This window comes from Herpailurus yagouaroundi, unplaced genomic scaffold (genome assembly GCF_014898765.1).
Source record: "Herpailurus yagouaroundi ecotype Mexico unplaced genomic scaffold, PumYag 67383, whole genome shotgun sequence".
In the NCBI taxonomy this organism is placed as follows: domain Eukaryota; kingdom Metazoa; phylum Chordata; class Mammalia; order Carnivora; family Felidae; genus Herpailurus; species Herpailurus yagouaroundi.
The window spans coordinates 498,662-525,913 of record NW_024420199.1 but is presented as its reverse complement, the minus strand read 5'-3'; the positions used below and the strand labels follow the sequence as shown (position 1 = coordinate 525,913).

At 38.3% G+C, this 27,252-nt stretch overlaps 1 protein-coding gene across 5 annotated transcripts in view; it reads left to right on the top strand.

The window, feature by feature from the left end:
* The window catches only part of CENPI (centromere protein I), an 85,754-nt gene that overhangs the window by 24,061 nt on the left and 34,441 nt on the right, over positions 1 to 27,252 (top strand). For 4 of the 5 annotated variants that reach the window (XM_040467219.1, XM_040467218.1, XM_040467216.1 and 1 more), the window contains 10 exons: positions 110 to 158; positions 5,264 to 5,310; positions 10,424 to 10,513; positions 11,064 to 11,192; positions 11,425 to 11,592; positions 11,745 to 11,865; positions 19,694 to 19,785; positions 21,285 to 21,402; positions 21,490 to 21,554; positions 26,275 to 26,369. In XM_040467219.1, coding sequence (XP_040323153.1) covers positions 110 to 158; positions 5,264 to 5,310; positions 10,424 to 10,513; positions 11,064 to 11,192; positions 11,425 to 11,592; positions 11,745 to 11,865; positions 19,694 to 19,785; positions 21,285 to 21,402; positions 21,490 to 21,554; positions 26,275 to 26,369 — 974 coding nt within the window. The remainder of the gene's footprint in view (positions 1 to 109; positions 159 to 5,263; positions 5,311 to 10,423; positions 10,514 to 11,063; positions 11,193 to 11,424; positions 11,593 to 11,744; positions 11,866 to 19,693; positions 19,786 to 21,284; positions 21,403 to 21,489; positions 21,555 to 26,274; positions 26,370 to 27,252) is intronic. The other variant, XM_040467217.1, reaches the window with a different exon arrangement.

The following is a 27,252-nucleotide window of genomic DNA, read 5'->3' as shown; positions in this document are numbered from 1 at the left end:
CATGCTCTGTCTCTGTCTGTCCCATAAATAAAAATAAAAACGTTGAAAAAAAAATTAAAAAAAAAAAAGATATATTGTCATTTCTTTTTAAAATTTTATATTATAACAGTGCCCTTATGTGTGCCATTTGCTGTATTTACTTACCAGAAAAGAGAATGGTGAGTATTTTTATTCCACTTTTACTACATTTATTCTGTGGAATTAACATTTCTTTTTTTTTTTTTAATATGAAATTTACGGTCAAATTTGTTTCCATACAACACCCAGTGCTCCTCCCAACAGGTGCCCTCCTCAATGCCCATCACCCACCCTCTCCTCCCTCCCACTCCCCATCAACCCTCAGTTTATTCTGTTTTTAAGAGTCTCTTATGGTTTGCCTCCCACCCTCTCACTTTTTTTCCCTTTCCCCTCCCCCATGGTCTTCTGTTAAGTTTTTCAGGATCCACATAAGAGTGAAAACATATGGTATCTGTCTTTCTCTGTATGACTTATTTCACTTAGCATAACACTCTCCAGTTCCATCCACATTGCCACAAAAGGCCAGATTTCATTCTTTCTCATGGTCAAGTAGTATTCCATCGTATATATAAACCACAACTTCTGTATCCATTCCTTGGTCGATGGACATTTAGGCTCTTTCCATAATTTGGCTATTGTTGAAAGTGCTACCATAAACATTGGGGTACAAGTGTCCCTATTCAACAGCACTCCTGTATCCCTTGGGTAAATTCCTAGCAGTGCTATTGCTGGGTCATAGGGTAGATCTATTTTTAATTTTTTGAGGAATCTCCACATTGTTTTCCAGAGTAGCTGTACCAGTTTTCATTCCCACCAACAGTGCAAGAGGGTTCCCGTTTTTCCACATCTTCGCCAGCATCTATAGTCTCCTGATTTGTTCATTTTAGCCACTCTGACTGACGTGAGGTGGTATCTGAGTGTGCTTTTGATTTGTATTTCCCTGATGAAGAGCGACGTTGAGCATCTTTTCATGTGCTTGTTGGTCATCTGGATGTCTTCTTTAGAGAAGTGTCTACTCATGTTTTCTGCCCATTTCTTCAGTGGATTATTTGTTTTTTGGGTGTGGAGTTTGGTGAGCTCTTTATAGATTTTGGATACTAGCCCTTTGTCCGATATGTCATTTGCAAATATCTTTTCTCATTCCGTTGGTTGCCTTTTAGTTTTGTTGGTTATTTCCTTTGCAGTGCAGAAGCTTTTTATCTTCATGAGGTCCCAATAGTTCATTTTTGCTTTTAATTCCCTTGCCTTTGGGGATGTGTCAAGAAATTGCTGCTGCTGAGGTCAGAGAGGCTTTTTCCTGCTTTCTCCTCTAGGGTTTTGATGTTTTCCTGTCTCACATTCAGGTCCTTTATCCATTTTGAGTTTATTTTTGTGAGTGGTGCAAGAAATTGGTCTAGTTTCCTCCTTCTGCATGTTGCTGTCCAGTTCTCCCAGCACCATTTGTTAAAGAGACTGTCTTTTTTCCATTGAATAATCTTTGCTGCTTTGTCAAAGTTGGCCATACTTTTGTGGGTCTAATTCTGGGGTTTCTATTCTATTCCATTGGTCTATGTGTCTGTTTTTGTGCCAATACCATGCTGTCTTGATGATGACAGCTTTGTAGTAGAGGCTAAGGTCTGGGATTGTGATGTCTCCCACTTTGGTCTTCTTCAAAATTACTTTGGCTATTCGGGGTCTTCTGTGGATTTTAGGATTTGTGAATTTTAGGATTGCTTGTTCTAGCTTCAAGAAGAATGCTGGTGCAAGTTTGATTGGGATTGCATTGATGTGTAGATTGCTTTGGGTGGTATTGACATTTTAACAATATTTATTCTTCCAATCCATGAGCACGGAATGTTTTTCCATTTCTTTATATCTTCTTCAGTTTCCTTCATAATATTTCTATGGTTCTCAGCATACAGATCTTTTGCATCTTTGGTTAGGTTTATTCCTAGGTATTTTATGCTTCTTGGTGCAGTTGTGAATGGGATCAGTTTTTTTATTTGTCTTTCTGTTGTTTCATTATTAGTGTATAAGAATACAACTGATTTCTGTACATTGATTTTGTATCCTGTGACTTTGCTGAATTCATGTGTCAGTTCTAGCAGACTTTTGGTGGAGTCTATCGGATTTTCCATGTATAATATCATGTCATCTGCAAAAAGTGAAAGCTTGACTTCATCTTTGCCAATTTTGATGCCTTTGATTTTCTTTTGTTGCCTGATTGCAACACTATGTTAAACAATAGTGGTGGGAGTGGACATCCTTGTCTTGTTCCTGATCTCAGGGGAAATTTTTCAGTTTTTCCCCATTGAGGACGATATTAGCTGTGGGCTTTTCATAAATGGCTTTTATGATGTTTAAGAATGTTTCTTCTATCCCGACTTTCTCGAGGGTTTTTATTAAGAAACGTTGCTGAATTTTGTCAAATGCTTTTTCTGCATCGATTGACAGGATCATATGGTTCTTAACTTTTCTTTTGTTAATGTGATGTGTCACATTGATTGATTTGCGAATGTTGAACCAGCCCTGCAGCCCAGGAATGAATCCTTGATCATGGTGAGTAATTCTTTTTATATGCTGTTGAATTCGATTGCTAGTATCTTATTGAGAATTTTTTCATCCATATTCATCAGGGATATTGGCCTGTAGTTCTCTTTTTTTTTTGCGGGGTCTCTGTCTGGTTTGGGAATCAAAGGAATGCTGGCTTCATAGAATGAGTCTGGAAGTTTTCCGTCCCTTTCTATCTTTTGCAACAGCTTGAGAAGGATAAGTATTATCTCTGCTTTAAATGTCTGGTAGAATTCCTCTGGGAAGGCACCTAGTCCTGGACTCTTATTTGTTGGGAGATTTTTGATAACTGATTCAATTTCTTCGCTGGTTATGGGTTTGTTCAAGTTTTCTGTTTTTTCCTGTTTGAGTTTTGGAAGTGTGTGGGTGCTTAGGAATTTGTCCATTTCTTCCAGGTTGTCCAATTTGTTGGCATATAATTTTTCATAGTATTCCCTGATAATTGCTTGTCTTTCTGAGGGATTGGTTGTAATAATTCCATTTTCATTCATGATTTTATCTATTTGGGTCATCTCCCTTTTCTTTTTGAGAAGCCTGGCTAGAGGTTTATCAATTTTGCTTATTTTTTCAAAAAACCAACTCTTGGTTTCATTGATCTGCTCTATAGTTTTTTTAGATTCTGTATTATTTATTTCTGTTCTGATCTTTATTATTTGTCTTCTGCTGGGTTTGGGGTGTCTTTGCTGTTCTGCTTCTATTTCCTTTAGGAAAACCGTTATCTCTCTATTCTTAATGACAGACTTGTTGGACAAAGGATTCTTGGCTGCATATATTTTCTGTTCATCACATTGAAGATTTTCTGCCATTCCTTTCTGGCCTGCCAAGTTTCAGTAGATAGGTCTGCCACTAGTCTTATGGGTCTCCCTTTGTAAGTTAGGGCCTGTTTGTCCCTAGCTGCTTTCAGAATTTGCTCTTTATCCTTGTATTTTGCCAGTTTCACTATGATATGTCATGCAGAAGATCGATTCAAGTTAAGTCTGAAGGGAGTTCTCTGTGCCTCTTGGATTTCAATACCTTTTTCCTTCCCCAGATGAGGGAAGTTGTCAGCTATGATTTGTTCAAGTACACCTTCAGCCCCTTTCTCTCTCTCTTCCTCTTCTGGAATTCCTATGATACAGATATTGTTCTGTTTGATTGCATCACTTAGTTCTCTAATTCTTTCCTCATACTCCTGGATTTTTTTCTCTCTCTTTTTCTCAGCTTCCTCTTTGTCCATAATTTTATCTTCTAATTCACCTATTCTCTCCTCTGCCTCTTCCATCCATGCTGTGGTCACCTCCATTTTATTTTGCACCTCATTTATAGCATTTTTAGTTCCTCATGACTATTTTTTAGTCCCTTGATCTCTGTAGCAAGATCCTCTATGCTTTATTCAAGCCCAGTGATTAATTTTATGACTAGTATTCTAAATTCTTGTTCCGTTATATTGCTTAAATAGTTTTTGATCAATTCGTTAGCTGTCACTACTTCCTGGAGTTTCTTTCGAGGAGAATTCTTCCGTTTTATCATTTAGGTTAGTCCCTGCAGTATGTCCAAACTGCAGGGCACTTCCCTTGTGCTGTGCAGACTAACTTGTGTAGGTGGGTGGGGCCACAGTCAGACCCGATGTCTGTCCCCAGCCCACCACTGGGGCCACAGTCAGACTGGTGTGTACCTTATGTTCCCCTCTCCCAGGGGCAAGACTCACTGTGGAGTGGTGTGGCCCCTGTGTGGGCTGCTTGCACACTGACAGGCTTGTGGTGCTGCTACGGTGGGATCTGGCCAAGGGCATATTAGACGGGGTGGATCTGCAAGGTGCTCTGGTGGGAGGGGCAGGCTTAGCTCGCTTTGCTGTCTGTGGTCCCCTTGGGAGGGTCCCTGCAGCACCGGGGGTGGGGGGTGGGGAAACAGGCCTGTGGGAGGGATGGATCCACAGAAGCAAAGCATTGGGTGTTTGCGTGGTGCAAGCAAGTTTAGTGATGAGAACTGGTTCCCTTTGGAATTTCTGCTGGGGGATGGAAGAGGGAAATGGCTCTTGCCAGTACCTTTGTTCCCCTGCTGAGCTCTGTCCTTCCAGGGCTCAACAACTCTCCCTCCTGGTGTCCTCTCGCCCTCCCACCCTCCGAGAGCAGAGCTGTTGACTTTTAACATTCTAGATGTTAAGTCCCGCTGGCTGTCAGAACTCATGGAGTCTGCCCCCTCTGCTTTTGCAAGCCAGACTTCGGTGGCTCTGCCTTGCCGGGTGGGCTGCCCCTCCACTGCCCTGGCTTCCTCCTGGCAGTCCTTGTAGCACGCACTGCCTCTTCACCCTTCCTACCCTCTTCTGTGGGCCTCTTGTCTATGCTTGGCTCTGGAGAGTTCGTTCTGCTAGTCTTGCAGCGGTTTTCTGGGTTATTTAAGCGGATGTTGGTGGAATCTAAGCAATCAGCAGGAGGTTATCACAGTGTCCTTCTAGGCCACCATCGTCCTCTCTGTTCGACAGAGTATCTGGAATTAACATTTCTATTGGCCTTTATAAAGTTAACTGGTAGCATTAGTTCAATGACAAGATTTTGTGGGAATTATTTTTTGTGCTTTTATCTAAGAGTGTCTGCTTAATGGTTTAATTGAACAGAGTGTTTATATTTTTGATGTGTTGTACGAAGATGTTTTATGAACCACGTGGTTTGTTTTTATTATGAACCTCATGCATTGTACTTTTCTTTATCTTTTCTAGTCAAACCATTTCGTGTGAGAAAACTGCTTGGTCTTCAGGCCAAAATGGTGAGTACCAAAAAGACCTAAAATTGGCCAGTGTATCTGTGCTAGGTACTGAGTTGAGCTTTGGAGATATAAATTGATTGAATCATGATCTTCAGGGAGCTTATTATCTGCTGAGCTTTGAAAACAAAATAAAAAAAATCAGAAATAGATGAGGGTCAAGGAGGAGTGGTAATTCTTAAGAGAAATTTTAAGAGATTAATAGGATTTAACCAGGCCAAGAAGGAAGAGAAGGGCACTCCTGGCGGTGGGAACAACATAAGAAAAGACATATATAGATGTTAAGCAGCAAGACTGTTTAGGAAACTGTGTTGTTATGGCTGGAAAATAAGTGTTGGAGAGTAGTCAAAAATGACTACTTTATTAAAGTAAAGTATTAGTTTATTTATTTATGTTTTTGTGGATGTGATCTAGGAAAGCATTCCTTTCTTGACACATAGACTTTAGTATATTCCCTGACCATTATCTCTTATCCTTACAGCTTTCTTGCATTGTTATTTTCACTATACCTGCCTGGTAACAAGTCTGTGAAGTTTTGGGTATAAATCAGTAGGAAGTTGTAGTGCCTGTCTTAACTGCTGAAGCCTGCATGACCTACCAAAAGGCATGCAAGTTTAATGAAAAATACAAACAAATGTGCACATACATGCTTCTCCAGTGTGAGGTTTCCCATTAGTACAATTCAATGATTGTTCTTGTTTTTACATTTGTTTTTTTTAACGTTTATTTATTTTTGAGAGAGAAAGAGACAGAGCATGAGTGGGGTAGGGGCAGAGAGAGAGAGAAAGTGGGAGACACAGACTCCAAACAAGCTCCAGGCTCGGAGCTGTTAGCACAGAGCCCGATGCGGGGCTCAAACTCACAAACCGTGAGATCATGACCTGAACTGAAGTCAGATGTTTAACTGACTGAGCCACCCAGGCACCCTTGATTGTTCTTGTTTAATAGCTTCCTGTTTTCATTGTGTCAGTCCAATGTCTTCTCTTAGCTCTCTGAATATATTAATTATCATGTTTTTGTCCAAGTTGAATTTTATTTTACAGTAATATAAATTGTGAAAAAGTTATAAAGTTTCTTCATGTTAACAGCAAAGCATTTCAATGGAATAAGAAAATTCTTAGCATAAGTAAGATATTGCTGATTTGGGGGGGTGCCTGGGTGACTCAGTCATTTAAACATCCAACCGTTGATTTCAGCTCAGGTCATGATCTCACAGCTTGTGGAATTGAGCCTCAAGTCGGGCTGTGCACTGACAGTATGGAGCCAGCTTGGGATCCTTTCTCTCCCTCTCTCTCTGTCCCTCCCCCCTCGCACTCCCTCTCTTTCTCTCAAGATAAATAAACTTAAAAAAGATCTTGCTGATGTATTAATTGAAACAATAGTGTTATGTTCAAGTTTAAAAAATGGTTTAGTACATGATTGTGTAAAATTTTTTTTTTATTTTTTCTAATGTTTATTTTTGAGAGAGAGAGACAGAATGTGAGTAGGGGAAGGGCAGAGAGACAGAGAGGGAGACACAGAATCTGAAGCAGGCTCCAGGTTCTGAGCTGTCAGCACAGAGCCCAACATGTGGCTTGAACTCATGGACCATGAGATTGTGACCTGAGCTGAAGTTGGATGCTTAACCGACTGAGCCACCCAGGTGCCCCTGATTGTGTAAAAATTTTAAACCCAGACATTAAATATATGGCTTCATTAATAACATTTTATATAGTACATTATTATTCCATTATCCATGCCCATTTATAAAGATTCGTTTATTTTTTATTTTTTTAAATACTTCTTTTGAGAGAGACAGAGAGAGAAGGAGAGTGAGAACGTGCATGCTTGTAAGTGGGAGACGGGGAGAGAAAGGGAGAGAGAATCCAAAGAAAGGGAGAGTGAATATCAAGGCTCCATGCTCAGAGAACCTGAGGCAAGGCTCATTCTCACCACCACGAGATCATGACCTAAACCAATATCAAGAGTCAGATGCTCAACCAACTGAGCCACCTAGGCAGCCATATAAAGAGGCATTTAGAATTGTTTTGATTACCTGAATTTTGATGATTTTGGTCAAGTCCAACAGTATCAAACCAAGAAATCGTGGCTGTGCTTACATGTAGCACAACGTGTATAGCAGTAACAGGCATAATCTGTGTGTTTGAGAAAATATATTGGATATATGGATTTCTGACACCTGCAAAGGCATGTAACCTCTCTATACCCATTCATACCCTATAACTCCTGATCTGTGAAAGAAACAAAATACAGCAACTGTCTTTGTGGTGGCAGGCATGACTGGTGGGAAGTGGTGCAGGCATGTTGTTATCATATATACACCAGGCCCTGTTGAGAACAGTCTTTGGAACAGGGGTGGGGAGTTGGTGAGGATGGTTTCTAGGATTGTACCCTCTGCTAGGCGTGAGCCTATGTGACTTTGGCTGTGATTCTTTTCCTGTTTCCAGCTTGGTCTCTTGTTTCCTCAGAGTTCCTTTCTTTAGTTAATTTGGTGCTTCACAGTAGAGGCTTTTCTCAAATGCCTGGAAAACGTTGTTTGTCCATATTTAATAATAAAGAACTAAAATGGTGATTGGAAACTTTTGCATGTGAGCAGGTCTTGTTCATTGCTGGATCTTGATGTTTCACTGGGGAGCCCCACAGATTGCTGTGTCACTTTTCCCAGAGAGGAATCCTCTTGTTTCCTGCCTAGGGCATATATTAGTCAGGCTTCTCCATAAGCAGAATCAATAGGATGTGTGTATAGATATGTAGAAAGATATTTATTATAAGGAATTGGCTTGCATGATTATGAAGCTAGGAAGCCAATAATCTGCAGGGTGGGCCAGCAGGCTGGAGACCCTGGAGAGCTGATGTCTCAGTTTTAGTCCAAAGACAGTCTCCTGTAGAACCAGAAAGAGCCAGTGTTACAGGTGAAGTCTGAAGGCAGGCTGCTAAGAATTCTCTCTTGCTTGAGGGAGGCTGGTCTTTTTGTTCTTTATAGGCCTTCAACTGATTGAATGAGGTCCACCCACTTTATGGAGGACAATCTACTCAAAGTCTACCAATTTAAAATCTAAAACACCCTCACAGAAACACCCAAAATAATGTTTGACTAAGTATCTGGGCACTCTGGACCAGCCAAGTTGACACATACAGTTAACCATCACAGGTTATCAGCTTGGTTCCTAGCACTCTGGGTTGCAGGCAGTGGAAAGGGGTGAGGAAGGGTCCTGGTACCCTCCCTCAGCTGTGCCTGTTATCTAATTCCAGTTTCATTTTAAGAGAGTAAAATCTTGATGTTTGTTAGTGTGGTGAAGGAATTTGGGGTTCTAATTGCTTCTTACTTAGATTTTCAACCAATCCCCCTGTTTGTTGCCTTTCTTGCACTTCTGCTGCCCCCACTTTTCAGAGGTATCTCGTCCCTCAAATTCCTGAGTCCTTTTGAGAGTTCTAAAACATGAATCTGCTGCTTTTGAGCCTTTTTCTGTTACTACCTTAGATTTTGTTTTCTCTGTTTTGCCAAGTTGGTTACTATTTGTCCATTTTTATTCTAGGTTCCAAAATCTTGTTGGGATGTCTCATTTGCTGTTGTATCCTCTCTTGTTTTCTTTGAACTTGTGCTTTATGCCTTTTTCATTCCTTTACTTTTTAGTGGGGCTTTGGGAGGACCCAGAGTTAAACATCTATTTTCAATATGTCACATTTAACTGGAATTCTTTTTAAAAAAGAAAAGAGTGTTAACTTTTTTTTTTTTTTAATTTTTTTTCCCAACGTTTATTTATTTTTGGGACAGAGAGAGACAGAGCATGAATGGGCGTGGGGCAGAGAGAGAGGGAGACACAGAATCGGAAACAGGCTCCAGGCTCTGAGCCATCAGCCCAGAGCCCGATGCGGGGCTCAAACTCACAGACCGCGAGATCGTGACCTGGCTGAAGTCGGACGCTTAACCGACTGCGCCACCCAGGCGCCCCGAGTGTTAACTTTTTAACAACAAAGATATGTTTAGTTAACTAGACAGTACGTTCTAAAGGTCTCTCCTCTACTAAATATTTTCTCTATCAAAAAGCATTCCAACTCAAAGCAAACTCTGATACTAATTGACAGTACAGAGATCAGAAGATATTTTGGTGTAGATAAATTGGATTATTTTGGTTTTGTTATAACAAATTTAATTTCAAGAAGCTGTTACAAAAATAGGAACACTGTATTTCTAAGCCCCAATTTCTGCCTGTCTTATTTTGTACAATATTTGATTCAACAAAATTGTAATATAACAAAACAATTTGGTTATTTCCTTGGAATTCATTAAAAATTTTTTTAAATATTTTTTTGAGAGAGACAGAGACAGAACATGAGCAGGGGAGGGGCAGAGAGATAGAGGGAGATATAGGATTTGAAGCAGGCTCTAGTCTCTGAGCTGTCAGCACAGAGCCTGATGCAGGGCTTGAACTCACGAAATGTGAGATCATGACCTGAGCCAAAGTCAGACACTTAGCTGACTGAGCCACTCAGGTGCCCCTTCTTGGAATTCATTTTAGTAGTATGCTTTCTCTGGATAGCCAGATATGTCTACCTGGATAGCCAGGTGTCCAGCAGTAATGACTTCTGTCATTCTAAAATTAATATTTTTGTTAAGACTTGTTTTAGTCGTATCAAGCTGCTTGACTACTGCGTACCTGTTGTTGGATTTCCTAGTTAATTTTCCAGGAATTATGATAACGTATTAATATTTCCTTGCCCTGTTTTCTTAGTTTCCCTTTTTGTCTTCCCACCTTTCTGTCTAAATCAAAAATGAGTCAACTTTGAGTCCTGAGTATGCTACCAGTGAAAGTAAGCCATGCTAGTAAGTATGACTGTAGACCTAAGGCATGGGCATAGAAGACAAGATAAAATATTAAGGAAAAAGTAAAAAAGAAAAGGTCATAAAAGAAGTCCACAGGCTCATGAGGGTAGTTTTATGATAGTTGACTTAAAATGTCTGATTATTTATTCTTTGATTTTTTATAGCATCTTCCAATAGCCATATCACATAGTAAAATTAGGGTTGGAATATATGTTTAATCTGTTTATTTTATTGTTACTTTTCTTTCTTATACCAAAGAATTGAAAATTGAGAACTCTTATTTCATTTCAGGGAATGCAGCCTCACCTCCAGGCTTTGTTATCGCTGTATAAGTTCTTTGCTCCTACTTTGATTTCTGTATCTTTGCCTGCAAGGAAAAAGGTGAGGGATTAAAGAGTGATAAGTCATATTGAGATCGAAATATTTTTATTAAGTTAATTTACAGATTTGAAATGAAATGTTTACAGCATACTGTTTTATTTTTTTCTTAATGTTTATTTATTTTTGAGAGAGAGAAACAGAGTGAAAGCGGGGGGGGGGGGCAGAGAGAGAGGGAGACACAGAATCCTAAGCAGGCTCCAGGCTTTGAGCTGTCAGCACAGAACCCGATGTGGGGCTTAAACCAATGAGCTGTGAGATCATGACCTGAGCTGAAGACAGACACTTAACTGACTGAGCCACCCAGGCACCCCCTACAGCATACCGTTTTAAAATCTAGTATTATGGCATTGTTTCTAGGAAGTTTTCTAAGGGATTGGCATTTTGTTTTAATTCTATTTAATGTATAAAATAGATTCTTGATCAGGAAAGAACCATTTGCATGGCAGAGAAATGTATCATAATTAATACATTTTCAATTAAGAATTTTGTATTTTATATTGCTTCATGTTATGGGTACCTATTTATGTACTTTAATCCAATTTTCTTGTAGATTTATTTTAGGAATTCAGAGAATCTGTGGGAGACAGCTCTACTTGCTGTGAGGCAAAGGATTCAGGGACCCCCTCCTGAACCTGTAAAATTAATGTTAGGTCCAGCTAATGTCCATCCTGTAAAAAGAGTAAGTGTCTAAAACTCCAAATGATTTGTGCAGGTTTCTTTTCTTAAAGCCAAACAGTAACCATTCAGATGATTCAAGAGATTATAGAAATTTAAATACATTTTAATTACCTAGAATTCTGTGTGAACCACATTTAGACTTCATTAACTGAACAACTTAACAACTGCTTTTACATTTAGTTTGTAGTCTGTCTAGTCCATTGATAGATTGTTTTACTGTCTTTCTTCTTTAGAAATGGAATTCTTACTCAGTTATACCCATGTTGAATTCTAGTAGCTGCAGTAAAGAATGTGGGAAAAAAGGGATGGCTCTTTCTGATTATCTCCGTAGTAATGGATCATTTCCACTAGAACAGCTTAAAAGCTTCCCTCAACTCTTAAAGAACATCCATTGCTTAGAGGTATGTGACTGGACCATGTGCTTATCTATATTTTCCATTCAATCTTCACAGCCTTTATTTTTATTGTGTATTTCCTATCTGATGATTTCCTTGTTGCTATGTTCCTTTTACTCCTTTTCATATACTTACACTTGATTGTTCTGTCTTTGCAGCTGCCTTCTCAGATGGGTGCAGTGTTGAACAACTCTCTGCTGCTTCACTATATTAACATTGTCAAAGATGAGTCCATCTTACTGAGACTCTATCACTGGTTGAGTCAAACATTACAGGAAGGTAAAAATTGATATTTAAACTCATTGATTGCATGAGGAGGGAACCAAATAGCTTATATCTTTTATAAGGGTGACAAATTCTAAATAAGAGGAGCCTTCATATGTTGTAACTATCTCTCTAATAATCATATATTCAGAGCTGGTATGCTTCCTTTATACTAATTTTAAGATACAGTAATAAAGGAGGTATGTTGTTAAGGAAACATTGCTAGATGGCCACCCAAACTCACTGGGTGGCTCCATTTTGATGACCATCACAATCCCAAAACCTCTTCATCTTTGTATGTCCAGAGACTTGCTGTTCAGCCCACAAAATAATCAGATTAATGCTAACCACACTCGAGAAGACTAATACATGTCAGGATATCAACTTACTACTTCATACTAGAAATAATTCTTAAGATGGCAGAACAGCATGGAAGTTTTTTTTATGTCTCTATCCATGAAATACAGCCATATCAACACTAAACCATCCTGCACACCTAGAAAACTGATTTGAGGTTTAAAACAATAATCTGCACAACCTGAACCACAGAACTCCACAGGTACACAGTGTGGAGAGGTGAACTGGGAGAGATAGAAGCCGTGGAGGGAAAGGAGCTGTTTTTGCTTGCAGAGAGAGTACAGAGCTGGGGGAGAGTACAGGAGAAAACAAGCCCCACAAAAGAAGCTGAGGAGGAAGTGGAAATGTGGAAAAAGCCACAGGGACTGAACAAAAAAGGGAGAAAGGAGAAAGAAGAGGGTTTAAATTCCATTAACACTTTATAAACTGGGGGAGTGCAGAGTCTGAAAATCTGCAGCTCAATAACCAGCGATTCTCTGGTGGGACAGGCGAATCCCCAGGAGCAGAGGACCAAATGGGGAGATGCAGTTCCCCTGTTGGGAGGACATTTGGTAGAGGCTGTGTGGCCACCCCAAAGGCAAGGGTCCCAGCGGACCCTGGAGAGCAACCATATTCACTGGTGCTGGAACAAAGACATTAAGGGGGCAGCCTGGTGCCAGATGTGTGTTGTGATTTACCACAGTCCCTGAAACGCTGCTTCTACACAATCGCATAAAGTTTTTCTGGGGCAGGTTGGCACCTAGCTGCAGTCTCTGGGCGTCAGTTGCAGCATGGTCCCGCGAACGTTACTGGGGGCGGGCGGGTACCTGGCCATTGCTCAGTGAGACCCTCTCCCAGACAGTCTGAGCGGGTCAAAGCTGTAGTCCCTCAGAAGTGAGGGGTTGGAAAACACAGCCACATCTGAGATAAAACTCAGGAGGGAGGTGCCGCCTGGCAACCTGATGGCTAGGTCACGGACAGTGTAAAAGCAGGGAGTGGATGGAAGCTGGAGACAAAGGAGGGGTACACGATTGCTGGTGGGGGAGAGCACAGAATTCTGATACTAGAGACTGGGTAGCTAGGTGACAACATTTTCACCCTTTCCACACATGTACATACACACCTGCAGGTGCCACAGCAATCCACCCCAGTAATCTAAGCAGCACCATCTAGTGGAGAATGGAGCGGTTACACTAAACCCCACCCAACTGGACCAACCTCTCTCTTCAGGAACAACACAAATCTCTCTGCCTGCTTAGTATATGGACTATAAAGTGCTTCATAGTTGCCTTCTAGGGGAAACCGATGTAATTTCGATCATACTTCTGTCTGTTTGCTGGTCCATCTATTCAATGTTTTTCTTTTCTTATTCTTGAATACAAAAAGAGAAAAAATATATTTTTATTTCCCATTTCTATTAAAATATTTTTCTTTAAATTTTTTTCTATTTTTTACTTTTTGTAAATATTTCAAATTCTGTTTTTTTACTTCCACCATTTCATTTTATTCTATTTCATTGCATTCATTTTTTTCAAATTTTCAAACATTTTCCTTTTTTCTTCTTATCTTTCCCTTTTTTCTCTAATCTGTCAAGCTCCTATCACAAACAATACCATAACACACCTAGGATCTAGCATCCTTTATTTGATTTTTTTATGTTGTTTTTAATTTTTTAATTCTAATTTTTTTAACTTTATTAATTACTTTTCTTCCTTCAAATTGACGAAACGAATGAAATCGCCCCAAAAGAAACAACAGGGAGAAATGACAGCCAGGGACTTAACACAGATAAAAACAAGATGTCTGAACCACAGTTCAGAATCACAATAATAATACTAGCTGGGATTGAAAACAGATTAGAATCCCTTTCTGCAGAGTTAAAAGCTACTCAGGATGAAATAAAAAATGCTATAACTGAGCTGCAATCTCGAATGGATGCCACAGTGGCAAGGAGGGATGAGACAGAGCAGCAAATCAGCAATATAGAGGACAAACTTATGGAGACCACTGAATCAGGAAAAAAGAGGGAAACTAAGGAAAAAGAGCATGATTTAAGAATTAGAGAAATCAGTGACTCATTAAAAAGGAACAACATCAGAATAATAGGGGTCCCAGAAGAGGAAGAGAGAGAAATACGGGTAGAAGAGTTATGTGAGCAAATCATAGCAGAAAAGTTTCCTAACCTGGGGAAAGACACAGACATCAAAATACAGGAAGCACAGAGAACCCCCATTAGATTCAGCAAAAACCGACCATCAACAAGGCATATCATAGTCAAATTCACAAAATACTCAGGCAAGGAAAGAATCATGAAAGTAGCAAGGGAAAAAAGTCCTTAACCTACAAGGGAAGACAGATCAGGTTTGCAGGAGACCTATCCACCGAAACATGGCAGGCCAGAAAGGAGTGGCAGGATATATTCAATGTGCTGAATCAGAAAAATATGCAGCCAACAATTCTTTATCCAGCAAGGCTGTCATTCAAAACAGAGGGAGAGATAAAAAGTTTCCCAGACAAACAAAAATGAAGAGTTAGTGACCACTAAACCAGCCCTGCAAGAAATTTTAAGGGGACTCTCTGAGGGGGGGAAAGACAAAAAAAAAAAAAAAAAGACCAAAAGCAACAAAGACTAGAAAGGGCAAGAGAACATCATCAGAAACTCCAACTCTAGAGGCACCATAGTGGCAATAAATGCATATCTTTTAGTACTCACTCTAAACGTCAGTGGACTAAATGCTCCAATCAAAAGACATAGGGTAACAGAATGGATAAGAAAATAAGATCCATCTATGTAGTGTTTACAAGACCCACTTTAGACCTAATGACACTTTCAGATTGAAAGTAAGGGAATGGAGAACCATCTATCATGCTAGTGGTCGACAAAGGAAAGCTGGAGTAGCCATACTTATATCAGACAATCTGGACTTTAAAATAAAGACTGTCACAAGAGATGAAGAAGGGCATTATATCATAATTAAGGAGTCTATCCACCAAAAAGTTCTAACAATTGTAAACAATTATGCTCCAAATGTGGAAGTACCCAAATATATAAATCAGTTAATCACAAACATAAAGAAACTCATTGATAACAATACCATAATAGTAGGGGACTTCAACACCCCACTTACAACAATGGACAGATCATCTCAACAGAAAATCAAGAAGGAAACAATGGCTTTGAATCACACACTGGACCACATGGCCTTAGCAGATATATTCATAACATTTCATCCTAGAGCATTGGAATACACATTCTTCTCCAGTGCACATGGAACATTCTCCAGAATAGATCACATACTGGGACACAAATCAGCCCTCAACAAGTACAAAATGATCGAGATCATACTGTGCATATTTTTAGACTACAACACTGTGCAACTCGAAATCAACCTCAAGGAAAAATGTGGAAAGGTAACAAATACTGGAAGACTAAAGAACATCCTACTAAAGAATGAATGGGCTAACTAAGAAGTAAAAGAGAAAACTAAAAAGTTCGTGGAAGCCAATGTGATAACACCACAACCCAAAACATCTGGGCTACAGCAAAGGTGGTCATAAGAGGGAAGTATATAGCACTCCAGGCCTGCCTAAAGAAGGAAGAAAGATCTCAGATACACAACCTTACCTTACACTTTAAACAGCTGGAAAAAGAACAGCAAATAAAACCCAAAACCAGCAGAAGACAGGAAATAATAAAGATTACAGCAGAAATCAATGCTATCAAAACCAAAAAAACCCCAGTAGAACAGATTAATGAAACCAGAAACTGGTTCTTTGAAAGAATTAACAAAATTGATAAACCCCTAGCCAGTTTGATCAAAAAGTAAAAGGAAAGGACCGAATAAATAAAATCAAGAATGACATAGGAGATCACAACCAACACAGCAGAAATACAATAATAAGGGAATATTATGAACAATTATACACCAATAAAATGGGCAATCTGGAAGAAATTGACCAATTCCTTGAAACATATGCACTATCAAAACAAACAGGAAGAAATAGAAAATTTTAACAGATCCATAACCAGTAATGAAATTGAATTAATAATCAAAAATCTCCCAAAGAACAAGAGTCCAGGGCCAGACGGCTTTCCATGGGAATTCCAGCGAACATTTAAGGAAGAGTTAACACCTATTCTCTTGAAGCTGTTCCAAAAAATAGAAATGGAAGGCAAACTTCCAAACTCTTTGTATGTAGCCAGCATTACCTTGATTCCAAAACCAGACAAAGACTCTACTAAAAAGGAGAACTATAGACCAATTTCCTTGATGAACATGGACACAAAAATCCTCAACAAGATACTAGCCAACCGGATCCAATGATACATTAAAAAAATTATTCACCATGACCAAGTGGGATTTATACCTGGATTCAGGGCTGGCTCAATATCCACAAAACAATCAATGAGATACATCACATCAATAAAAGAAAGGACAAGATCCTCTCAATAGATGCAGAGAAAGCATTTGCCAAAATACAGCATCCTTTCTTGATAAAAACCCTCAAGAAAGTAGGGATAGAAAGATCATACCTTGAGATCATAAAAGCCATATATAAAACCCCCACTGCTAATATCCCCAATGGGGAAAAACTGAGAGCTTTCCCCTAAGGAACAAGACAGGGATGTCCACTCTTGCCACTGTTATTCATCATAGTATTGGAAGTCTTAGCCTCAGCATTCAGACAACACAAAGAAATAAGAGGCATCCAAATCAGCCAGGAGGAGTTCAGACTTTAGCTCTTTGCAGATGACATGATGGTGTATATGGAAAACCCAAAAGATTCCACCAAAAAAAAAAAATGGCTAGAACTGATCCATGAATTCCCCAAAAGATTCCACCAAAAGAATGGCTAGAACTGATCCATGAATTCAGCAAAGTTGCAGGATATAAAACCAATGCACAGAAATCAGTTGCATTCCTATACACCAACAATGAAGCAACAGAAAGAGAAATCAAGGAATTGATCCCATTTACAATTGCACCAAAACCCATAAAATACCTAGGAATAAATCTAACCAAAGAGGTAAAAAAATGTATACACCGAAAACTATAGAAAGCTTATGAAAGAAGTGGAAGAAGACACAACAAAATGGAAAAATATTCTATGCTCCTGGGAAGGAAGAACAAATATTGTTAAAATGTCAATACTACCTAAAGCAATCTACGTATTCAATGCAATCCCTATCAAAATAACACAGGCATTCTACACAGAGCCAGAACAAACAATCCTAAAATTTGTATGGCATCAGAAAAGACCCCAAATAGGCAAAGTAATCTAGAAGAAGAAAACCAATGCAGGAGGCATCACAGTTTCAGGCTTCAAGGTGTATTACAATGCTGTCATCATCAAGACACTATGTCACTGGCACAAGAACAGACACTCTGATCAATGGAAGAGAATAGGGAACCCAGAAATGGACCCAAAACGTATGGCCAACTAATTTTTGACAACCCAGGAAAGATTATCCAATGAAATAAAGACAGTATCTTCAACAAGTGGTGCAGGGAAAACTGGACAATCACATGCAGAAAAATGAACCTGGACCACTTTCTTACACAATACACAAGAAAAACCTCAAAATGGATGAAAGACCTAAACGTAGGACAGGAAATCATGAAAATCCTAGAAGAGAAAACATGCAAACACTCCTTTGACCTCAGCTGCAGCAACTTCTCAACACGTCTCTGGAGGCAAGGGAAACAAAAGCAAAAATGAATTATTGGGACCTCATGAAAATAAATCTGCATATTAAAAGAAACAATCAGCAAATCTGAAAGGCAACTGACAGAATGGGAGAAGATATTTGCAAATGACATATCAGAAAAAAGGTTAGTATCCAAAATCTATAAAGAACTTACCAACTCAACACCCAAAAAACAAATAAGCCAGTGAAGAAATGGGAAAAAGACATGAATAGACACTTCTCCAAAGAGGACATCCAGATGGCCAACCGACACATGAAAAAATGCTCAACGTCACTCGTCATCAGAGAAATACAAATCAAAACCACAATGAGATACCACCTCACACCTGTCAGAATGGCTAACATTAACAACTCAGGCAACAATAGATGTTGGCGAGGATGTAGGGAAAGAGGGTCTCTTTTCCACTGCTTGTGGGAATGCAAACTGGTGCAGCCACTCTGGAAAACAGTATGGCAGTTCCTCAAAAAATTAAAAGTAGAACTACCCTGTGACCCAGCAATTGCACTACTAGGTATTTATCCAAGGGATACAGGTATGCTGTTTCAAAGGGGCACATGCACCCCAGTGTTTATAACAGCACTATCAACAATAGCCAAAGTATGGAAAGAGCCCAAATGCGCATCGATGGATGAATGGATAAAGAAGATGTGGCATATATATATGTACACACACACATATATATATATGATGGGGTATTGCTCGTCAATCAAAACGAATGAAATCATGCCATTTGCAACTCCATGGAACTAGAGGGTATTATGCTGAGCAAAATTAGCCCATCATAAACAAATATCATATGACTTCACTCATATGAGGACTTTAAGATATAAAACAGATGAGCATAAGGGAAGGGAAGCAAAAATAATATAAAAACAGGGAGGGGGACAAAACAGAAGAGACTCTTAAATATGGAGAGTAAACAGGGTTGCTGGAGGGGTTGTGGGAGGGGCGATAGGCTCAATGGGTAAGTGGCATTAAGGAATCTACTCCTGAAACCATTATTGCAGTATATGCTAAATAACTTGGATGTAAATTTAAAAAATTAAAAAAAGAATTATTTTTGGTAACATGTTCATGTTACATATTTCTGCCAACAATAATATCTCATCTCTGCTGTCAGTGTAGATGGGAGCCAAATTAGTCATCGGAAGAGTTCTTAATTACAGAATTGAAGGAAAGAGCAGTAAGGGAGTTTTTCATCCAGGCCCTAGTAAGACCTGAGAATTTAATTTTTCCAAGTGGATCAGTTTCTTTAGAGATGGTATTTCTGTTGGCCAGATCATTTCTTTCCTGGGTAAGCAACTCCTGACTTTTTTCTAGTGTTCAAAATTGGTTTTAGTCAGTTCCAGGCTAACTCTCCTTCTCCTGCTCAGTTTTTCTTTAGATAAGATGTGATATTTTATTAGATTACCACTTACTAAAGTCCTACCACTCTGAGATTATCCCCATCTCACCCTAGTTGAAATTTGGGTTATACTTAAACTTTTAATTCACACATTTATACTCTCTTGGACTACTATGTGACTTAAGCTAATCACATTTATTGTATGTTAATTTTACTAGTTTATTTTTTCACTGTAAGATTTCCCTGTGTCATGAAGTTCTTGAGGAACATCGATCTCACTCCTCATAACTGTTACAGTCTGCAGTGCAGGTTGGCTAGGATGTATAAGGATGTATAAGACTGATTACTTGTTTATATTTATCATTTGTCATTTTAGAGTCATGGTAATTATGTTTTGTATAGTTTTTATTGTCATGCAACCAGTTGCTTATGTTTAATATTTCTGCTCCAGAGTGTATTTGGTATAAGGTGAATAATTATGAACATGGAAAAGAATTTGCCAACTTACTGGACACTATCATCAGGGCAGAGTACTTCTTACAAGTAAGATTCCACTTGCTTCATATTCATGCCACCACTTCTTTCTAAAATTTATTTAGATATCCATTGAATACCTTTTCTTTAGTGCTCAGCATCATTTGTAAACCGTATTTACTCATTTCAAAACTCGTTATAAATAGAGTTGAATTGAATTGATGTTTATCTCTGTACTGTTGGATTTGAAGAAAGAATTTGTTAAATCATGCGAATAAGAGAGAAAGGGCTGTAATTTAAGAGAACAAACTGAAGATATAACTGAATGCATTCAATTGAATTCATTGGTAAGATCTCATAGGGTTACTGTGTTTTCATAATCAATAAATATTTTTTAATCTACTAGCCAATTAATTATTTGGCCTATGTAAGTAACCTAGCTGTACTTTAAGCTGCCACTCAGCACCTTCAAGAAGCCTATACTCATTGCCCTAGTCTGGTTTAGATGTTTGTTTTATGTGCTCTTAGTTCACTGTGTTTACCTGTATCCTGTCTCTTGCAGCATCTCTGTTTTCACACATAAGCTCCTGGTCAGGGGGAACTATGTCTAAATTTTCTTCCCATACAATTGCTCATCTTGGTATGTGGTACAAAAAAGATGCCCAATAAATGTGTTGAATAAATCTTAAGGATTTGGTGTGAGGCCAATGAATTGGAAGTTGGATGTGATTTTTATGGTGGTGAGGGTAAAGGGATGAATTTAGGTTGACTTTTAGGTTTCCTGCTTGGGAGGATGATGATGGCATTCAGTGAGAAAGGGAAATGTAGAAGGAACAGTCAGGCTTGGAAGGAAAGAATTTTGACTTAAAAGATGCCTGTTGGATATCTAAAAGGTCATACCCAGTAGGCAGTTAGATAATGAGTCTAGTGCTGAGGAATGAGATTTAAACTACAGGACTCCTCATTATATAGGTGGTGGTTTTAGCTATCTTATAGATGATATTGTCCAGAGAACTCATGTCATGAGAAGGAGGTCTAAGGTGGAGTCCTGGTGCATGCCATTATTTAAGGCTCAGGGCCACACAGGAAAAAAAAAAGGAAAGCCCTGGATCCTCTCTTTGGTGGGAATATAAGCAACATACACATTCAGTATTCCTCCTGATGGAGCTGCCCAGAGTTTGAATTTGGTCTATGGCCTCTAAAGAAATTACAGCCCTGTTATAACATTGTGTACATCTTATTGACTGTGCAAGTGACTGCATATACTCCAGAGTAGTACAATTTCATTTATCTTTAAAAACATTACATAACTTATTTTTTTTACCTTCTTTCTAGTTGATGTTTTATGGTATTTGAAAACTATGTTGGTGAAGATGGTAATGTATCCAAATATGAATCATCTGGTCCTTTTTATGAGGAACTCTGGCACTTAACCCAAGGCTTTTATTATATTGATGACAAAAAAATTTGGTCTAAAAGAACAATAGCACAGAATAAACTGGTTGTTTAGAGAGTAATTATGGACTGAAGAGGTTTATATGAGTTATTACTATGGACTTGTGTTGTAGGAGGGGTTCTATTCCTGTGAAACATTCCTGTATAAGAGCCTTCCTCTCTGGGATGGCCTCTGTTGTCGATCACAGTTCCTTCAGCTTGTGAGCTGGATTCCTTTTAGTAGCTTCTCTGGTATGTATCATGAAAATTTGGAGTCCTTTAATTCATTGTAATATTAATTAAAGGAATCTTGAATAATCTTTTTTCTTCAATTCCTAGAGGTGAAACCACTTCTTTTTGACCATCTAGCACAGCTCTTCTTTATATCAACCATTTATTTCAAGGTAAGAAAATACTGTATTGCTTAGATTAAATAGGAAGTATGGTTTTATGGTCAGTGGTACATGATTCTAAACCCACATTAAAGCAGTGGTTTTCTACCAGGATTCCCTTGGATCTGGATTTGAGATGCTACATCACTCAAGTCAAAGTTAATGCATAGAATTTTCTTTTGTAAAGGTTTTGTTGCATACAGTTTTCCTGAACTGCTTCCACTTGTAGCAGGTGACAAAGTAAATGAACAGGTGGCAAGTTAGTATTAATAAAAACAAACTGGGAAGTACTTAACCATACTTAGTTTGATTGTTGTGGTTGATATTTTTATAGATACCCTTACTCATTTTACAAATATTTATTGAACACCCACCATGTGCTAGATGCTCTTCTTGACACTGGGAATACAGTAATGGCCAAAACAAACAAAATCCCCTGTGACATTCATACTGTATATTTATAACATTCTTATTTTCTGCTAATAAAATTGTTCCAACCTTATATAAAATTAAAATGTGTTACTATTTTGGTGTGTTCTCCAAAAAGACCACTGAGTTCCAAGAGTTCTACCCAACTGAGTCTGAGAGCCACTTTTGTATAGAATGGTTATTCCTATTTCAGAAGAGTGACAATATAGAGTATTTCTTTTGTAACATTGTTTTCACCTTAAGTCACTTACTGTTGGCCACATTTACAGTAAAAATGTATTGTCCTGCTTAGTATTTGTCATAATCAAATGGTACTTTATTAACTACCTGTCACATTAACTTGGATTTGAGGTTAATTTATATTATTTGTACTTACTACCTGACCAACGTCATCATTCACATGACAATACCTACCACTTCTCCCCAGCCAATACATCTTCAGGGACTTCATTTTGCAGCTTTTTGTGATTTTCTTCCTATCTTGTAATTGGGTCATTCTTTATCTCTTCTCTTATTCAATCATTCTAGGGAGCTATTTATCTATAAATATTAGGTTGAACCATACAAAATTGCCATTTTGTAGGTCAAAAGTATTTGATCAGTGTTAATTTCATATGGTCCAACTTAGTAAGTATATATGCATTTATACACACATACATATATTTATATTTGAGAGTGGGAGGCTGGGGAGAGAAAGGGTTAGAGGAAAGGAAACAGATGGTGGGGCAAGGACAGAACTCAGGGGAATACTCAACACTTACCTGAAAAGGAGAGTCTATGAAGGAACCTTCTCAAGAGCTATGAAAAGAGCCATAAGAACAGTAGTGCCAAGGAAACAAAAGGAATACAGGATATCAAGAAGTAGTGAAGGAAGAATGTTGCCGTATATCCCAGGAAGATCCAGAAAGATAAGGACCAAAGAAAGTTTCTTTTGGAATTGATAATACAGAAGTTTTGTGCTACCTTTGTGAGGAGTTTCAGTGGAATCATGGGGGCAGAACCAGATTTCTTTCCTTTTAATGGGAGATTCATTTCTGATTTTATATTTACCTTCTCAAAGAATGGGCTTACATTCTTTTCTCATGTTAGCAAGGAAGCTAGGGCATTGCTTACCTCCAGGTGTTGAAGGGAGATATGGAAATGTATTCAGAGAAAAGTGTCCTCGAGTGGGGAGGGAGAGCCAGGATATGACTAGAATAAGAAGATGGAAAGCATACTTCGAAGAATATGAAGGTATAGGTTTAGATTATCATGGAATAGAAGTTGTGGAAACTGTAATTGAAAGATTTGGAAAGGTTGAGATCAATGAAAGAGGGAAAGAAGCACAGAGAAGTATAGGGTACAAGAAAGGATAAGTGATCAAAGGGTTTTCATTCTGGGAAAGTGGCTAAGGATAACAGCAATGTGACCTGTGGTAGAATTAGCTAAAAATTCAGTTAGTTTATGAGGCTTTTATTTTATTTATTTAATGTTTATTTATTTTTGAGAGAGAAAGAAAGAGGGAGGGGTGAGGGGCAGAGATAGAGGGAGACACAGAATCTGAAGCAGGCTCCAGGCTGATAGCTGTGCTGATAGCACAGAGCCCAATGCAGGGCTCAAACTCACGAACTGTGAGATCATGACCTGAGTGGAAGTTGGACACTTAACTGACTGAGCCACCCACGTGCTCCAGTTTTTGAGGCTTTTAAAAGGCAAAAGAGAAAACAGAGTAGAGTTTATGAGGCTTTTAATGACTTATTATCACCTTAGCTATTGTATGGCTTGATTACCCAGCTTAACATAATAAATAATGTTTAAAACTCTAATAGTTTCACATCTTCAGTGCTTTTGTTTGTGCTTAGCTAGTTGTGCCTATCAGTAAACAACTTTTTTCTTGAAGAATTTTGGTTGAGAAAATCCCACAAATCCACTGTAACAATGCTTTTTTCATTTTGACATGTTAATTTTCTAATTTTTGTCCACATTGATTTATATCTCCTATATAATTATAAAAACAGTGGACATAAATTTAAAAATCAGAATACAGGGGAGTCTGGATGCCTCAGTCAGTTAAGTGTTCAACTCTTGATTTCAGCTCAGGTCATGATCTCATGGTCGTGGGATCAAGCTCCACACTGGGCATGGAGCCTGCTTGAGATGTCTTCTCTCCCTCTCCTCCTCCCCAACTTGCACGTGCTCTCTCCCTCTCTCTCTCTCTCAAAAAAATCAATCCGGAATTAGTCAAATATAGTAAATACCTAGTCATAGTTCACAAAAATGTATTTAATCCTTTTTCTGTTATTATCTCTAATTTGTTTCTTTGTAGGTATATAGCAATATATATACAATATATATTTGCAATATATATTGTATACAATATATATTGCAATATATAGCAATAACTATATTGCTCATCTTCATAATACAGATTTCTTCTCTTGGTATCCATTTCCAGGAGTGAAGTTACTGGGTAAAAGGAAAGAGTTTGAACATTTTTAAGACCTTGTTATGTACTGCTATTCCTTTGCCATATGCGGTTCTTTGAGGGAAGATGGATATAATAGGTAGAGTACTTAAGTAACAAAGGTCTGGTAGCCATAGAGAAAGAATGGGGGTTTGGGAGATGAGACTAGAAAAAGAAGACTGACTAGGAGGATAAAGTAATCTTAGAGATGTGAAGGCCTGGGCTAGGTAGTTACAGGGGGATTGGAAGGAATGGAAAAGTTGGGCATTTTCAAAAGAAAAAATGATAGGATTTGGTGATGAAATGAAGCATGAAGGACACAAGATGACTTTGAGATTTCTAGCTTGGGATAGTAAAGGAACCAGGAATATTGTGCCTGGAGGAAAAAAGATGAATATTTTGTGGTTCTTTTCAAATAATTGATAGATTGTCCCATGGAAAGAGCAGATCTCTATGTGACTTCAGAAGGCAGTATTAGATATAGGGCAGTATCTTTTTTTTAATAAACTTTTTTCTTTTAGAGAGAATGTGTGTGCATGCCAGAGTGGGGTGGGGGACAGAGGGAGAGAGAGAATCTTAAGCGAGATCACCATACTCGGCACGGAGCACAATGTGGGACTCGATCCTACGACCCTGGGATCATGACCTCGGCCGAAATCCAGAGTTGGTTGCTTAACCTACTGAGCCACCCAGGCACCCCACGGCAGTATCTCATTATAGGTAGAGGAAACTCAAAATGGAATAAAGGACTTTAAGAGGTACTATATTTCCTGGTGTTAGAATATGTCAAGCATAGGCTTAGTGGGTGTATCTACTGGGGATATTTATGTAGAGAAGGTTCTTATACAGGGTAGAGCTGTGCTTCTCAACCTTTTTTTTTTTAAACCCATGTTCCTCTCATAAACATAAAAATCTCATGACTTTAATGTGGGGACTGCGTGGATTAGAATAAGTGAGTGGGGAATGAAAGGATTTAGTTTTCTGAATATGACATGGTAATATTTACTACCTTCTCAGATGTTTAAATCCTTGGTTGACACCAAAATTGAACACTGTTTTAGGTGATTCCAAGGTCACTTTCAACTTGAACATATTTATAACCTGAATGCAAGGTGTCAGTTTCTTTAAAAAGTATTAATTGAACTGTTCTGTGAAGTGAGCATCCTATCACTGGAGATATTCAAATAGTATCTAGGCCATTATTTGTTAAGGATATGTGCGAATGCTCTCCCCCTGTTGTTAAGGATACGTAATAAAGGTTTCCTGTATTAGGTTTTGGGATGATATGGATAGCTTTCAAATTTATAGATGCTATGATTTATCCTCATTAATGCTCTGGGCACACTTCTGTCAAGACTGTATTTGTATGTAAATGAGACCCTGAGAAATCAAGGCAAAGCCTGAGAATGACTAGAATTGTTTGTTTTCCACAGTTACAGAAGGTAAGATAAAGTTTATGATTGTCAAAAAGGGAGTAAATTGTAGTTGTGACACAAGGTGAAATGGATGGGAAACTCATTTCTATAGCAACTTTAAAGGATATCGAAGGGGAGACAGCAGGGGTGGGTGATACTTTATTTGAAGATGTAATATATGTTATAAATGAATGTAATTTAGAGAAACAAGAGTGTTCCTGGACTGATAAGCTGGGGGCAGTCTTGTAGAGAAAATGGCAATATAAACTTGTACTTGGCATTCATCTGTCTCTTGGAGACTGATCAGGCTGGAGCAGCAGCTATTAGGTTCTGAATTAGATGCAGTCATCTCCACCGCCAAGCCTCTGGTTTTAATTTGTTCTCGACACTGTAGTGTGTCTGAATGGTTTTATGAATGATTTTTTTTTTTGTTTTGATTCCTCAGTGTAGTGTTCTCCAGAGTTTGAAAGAACTATTGCAGAATTGGCTGTTGTGGCTTTCTACGGACATCCACATGAAACCTGTGATGGACAGTCCTCTGTGAGTTCTCTTACAACAGTCCACAAGAGATGATCTGCATTAAAATGTTTGCAGAGAGTTTAATAGTATGGCACGAGACCTTATTGTAAATACATAGTCATAGCTTTCTTAACAAAAATATTTTTGTTTCTTTTCGCTTTTCTTCCCTGTAATCCTGTGAGGGAGGCTAAATTCTTCAAGTTCAATTGTATAAATCAGAAAGCAACCCCTAATCCTCTAAGTGACTTACAAGAGTTACTACAGCAAAACATTGGAGAGCTGATGTTAAAACTTGCATCTTTGGCTTCCATTCAGTTTAGCTCACTTTATAAAATATGTTCTTACTTACATGTAAAGTCAGTTCTGATGATGGTTAGGAAAATCTGTAATTTTTCTGTACAGTTTTGGTTTTGGTTTCTCTGATGTATTTTGGTTACGTACATTAATTTCTTTTCACTTTGAAATAAAAAAAAGAACCCCAGCTTTCCATTATGTTGATTATTGTTAAATGTGCCCTTTTTTACTCTTTCTACATAAAATCTTTGGCTTCTCCGATATTATCAGCCACATTATTTTTTAACATTAATTTTTTTGTTGTTGTTGTGTAATGCATTTTATTTGTCTGTTTATTTTAATTTAACATTCTTATATTTTAAGGACATGTATTTTGTAATCCATTATTAGAAACAAGCATATAGGCTATGTTCTACACAGATTAAACTTTTTGGTTTTTTTTTTTGTTTTTTTTTGTTTTTTTTTTTTATTTATATATGAAATTTATTGTCAAATTGGTTTCCATACAACACCCAGTGCTCATCCCAAAAGGTGCCCTCCTCAATACCCATCACCCACCCTCTCCTCCCTCCCACCCCCCATCAACCCTCAGTTTGCTCTCAGTTCTCAA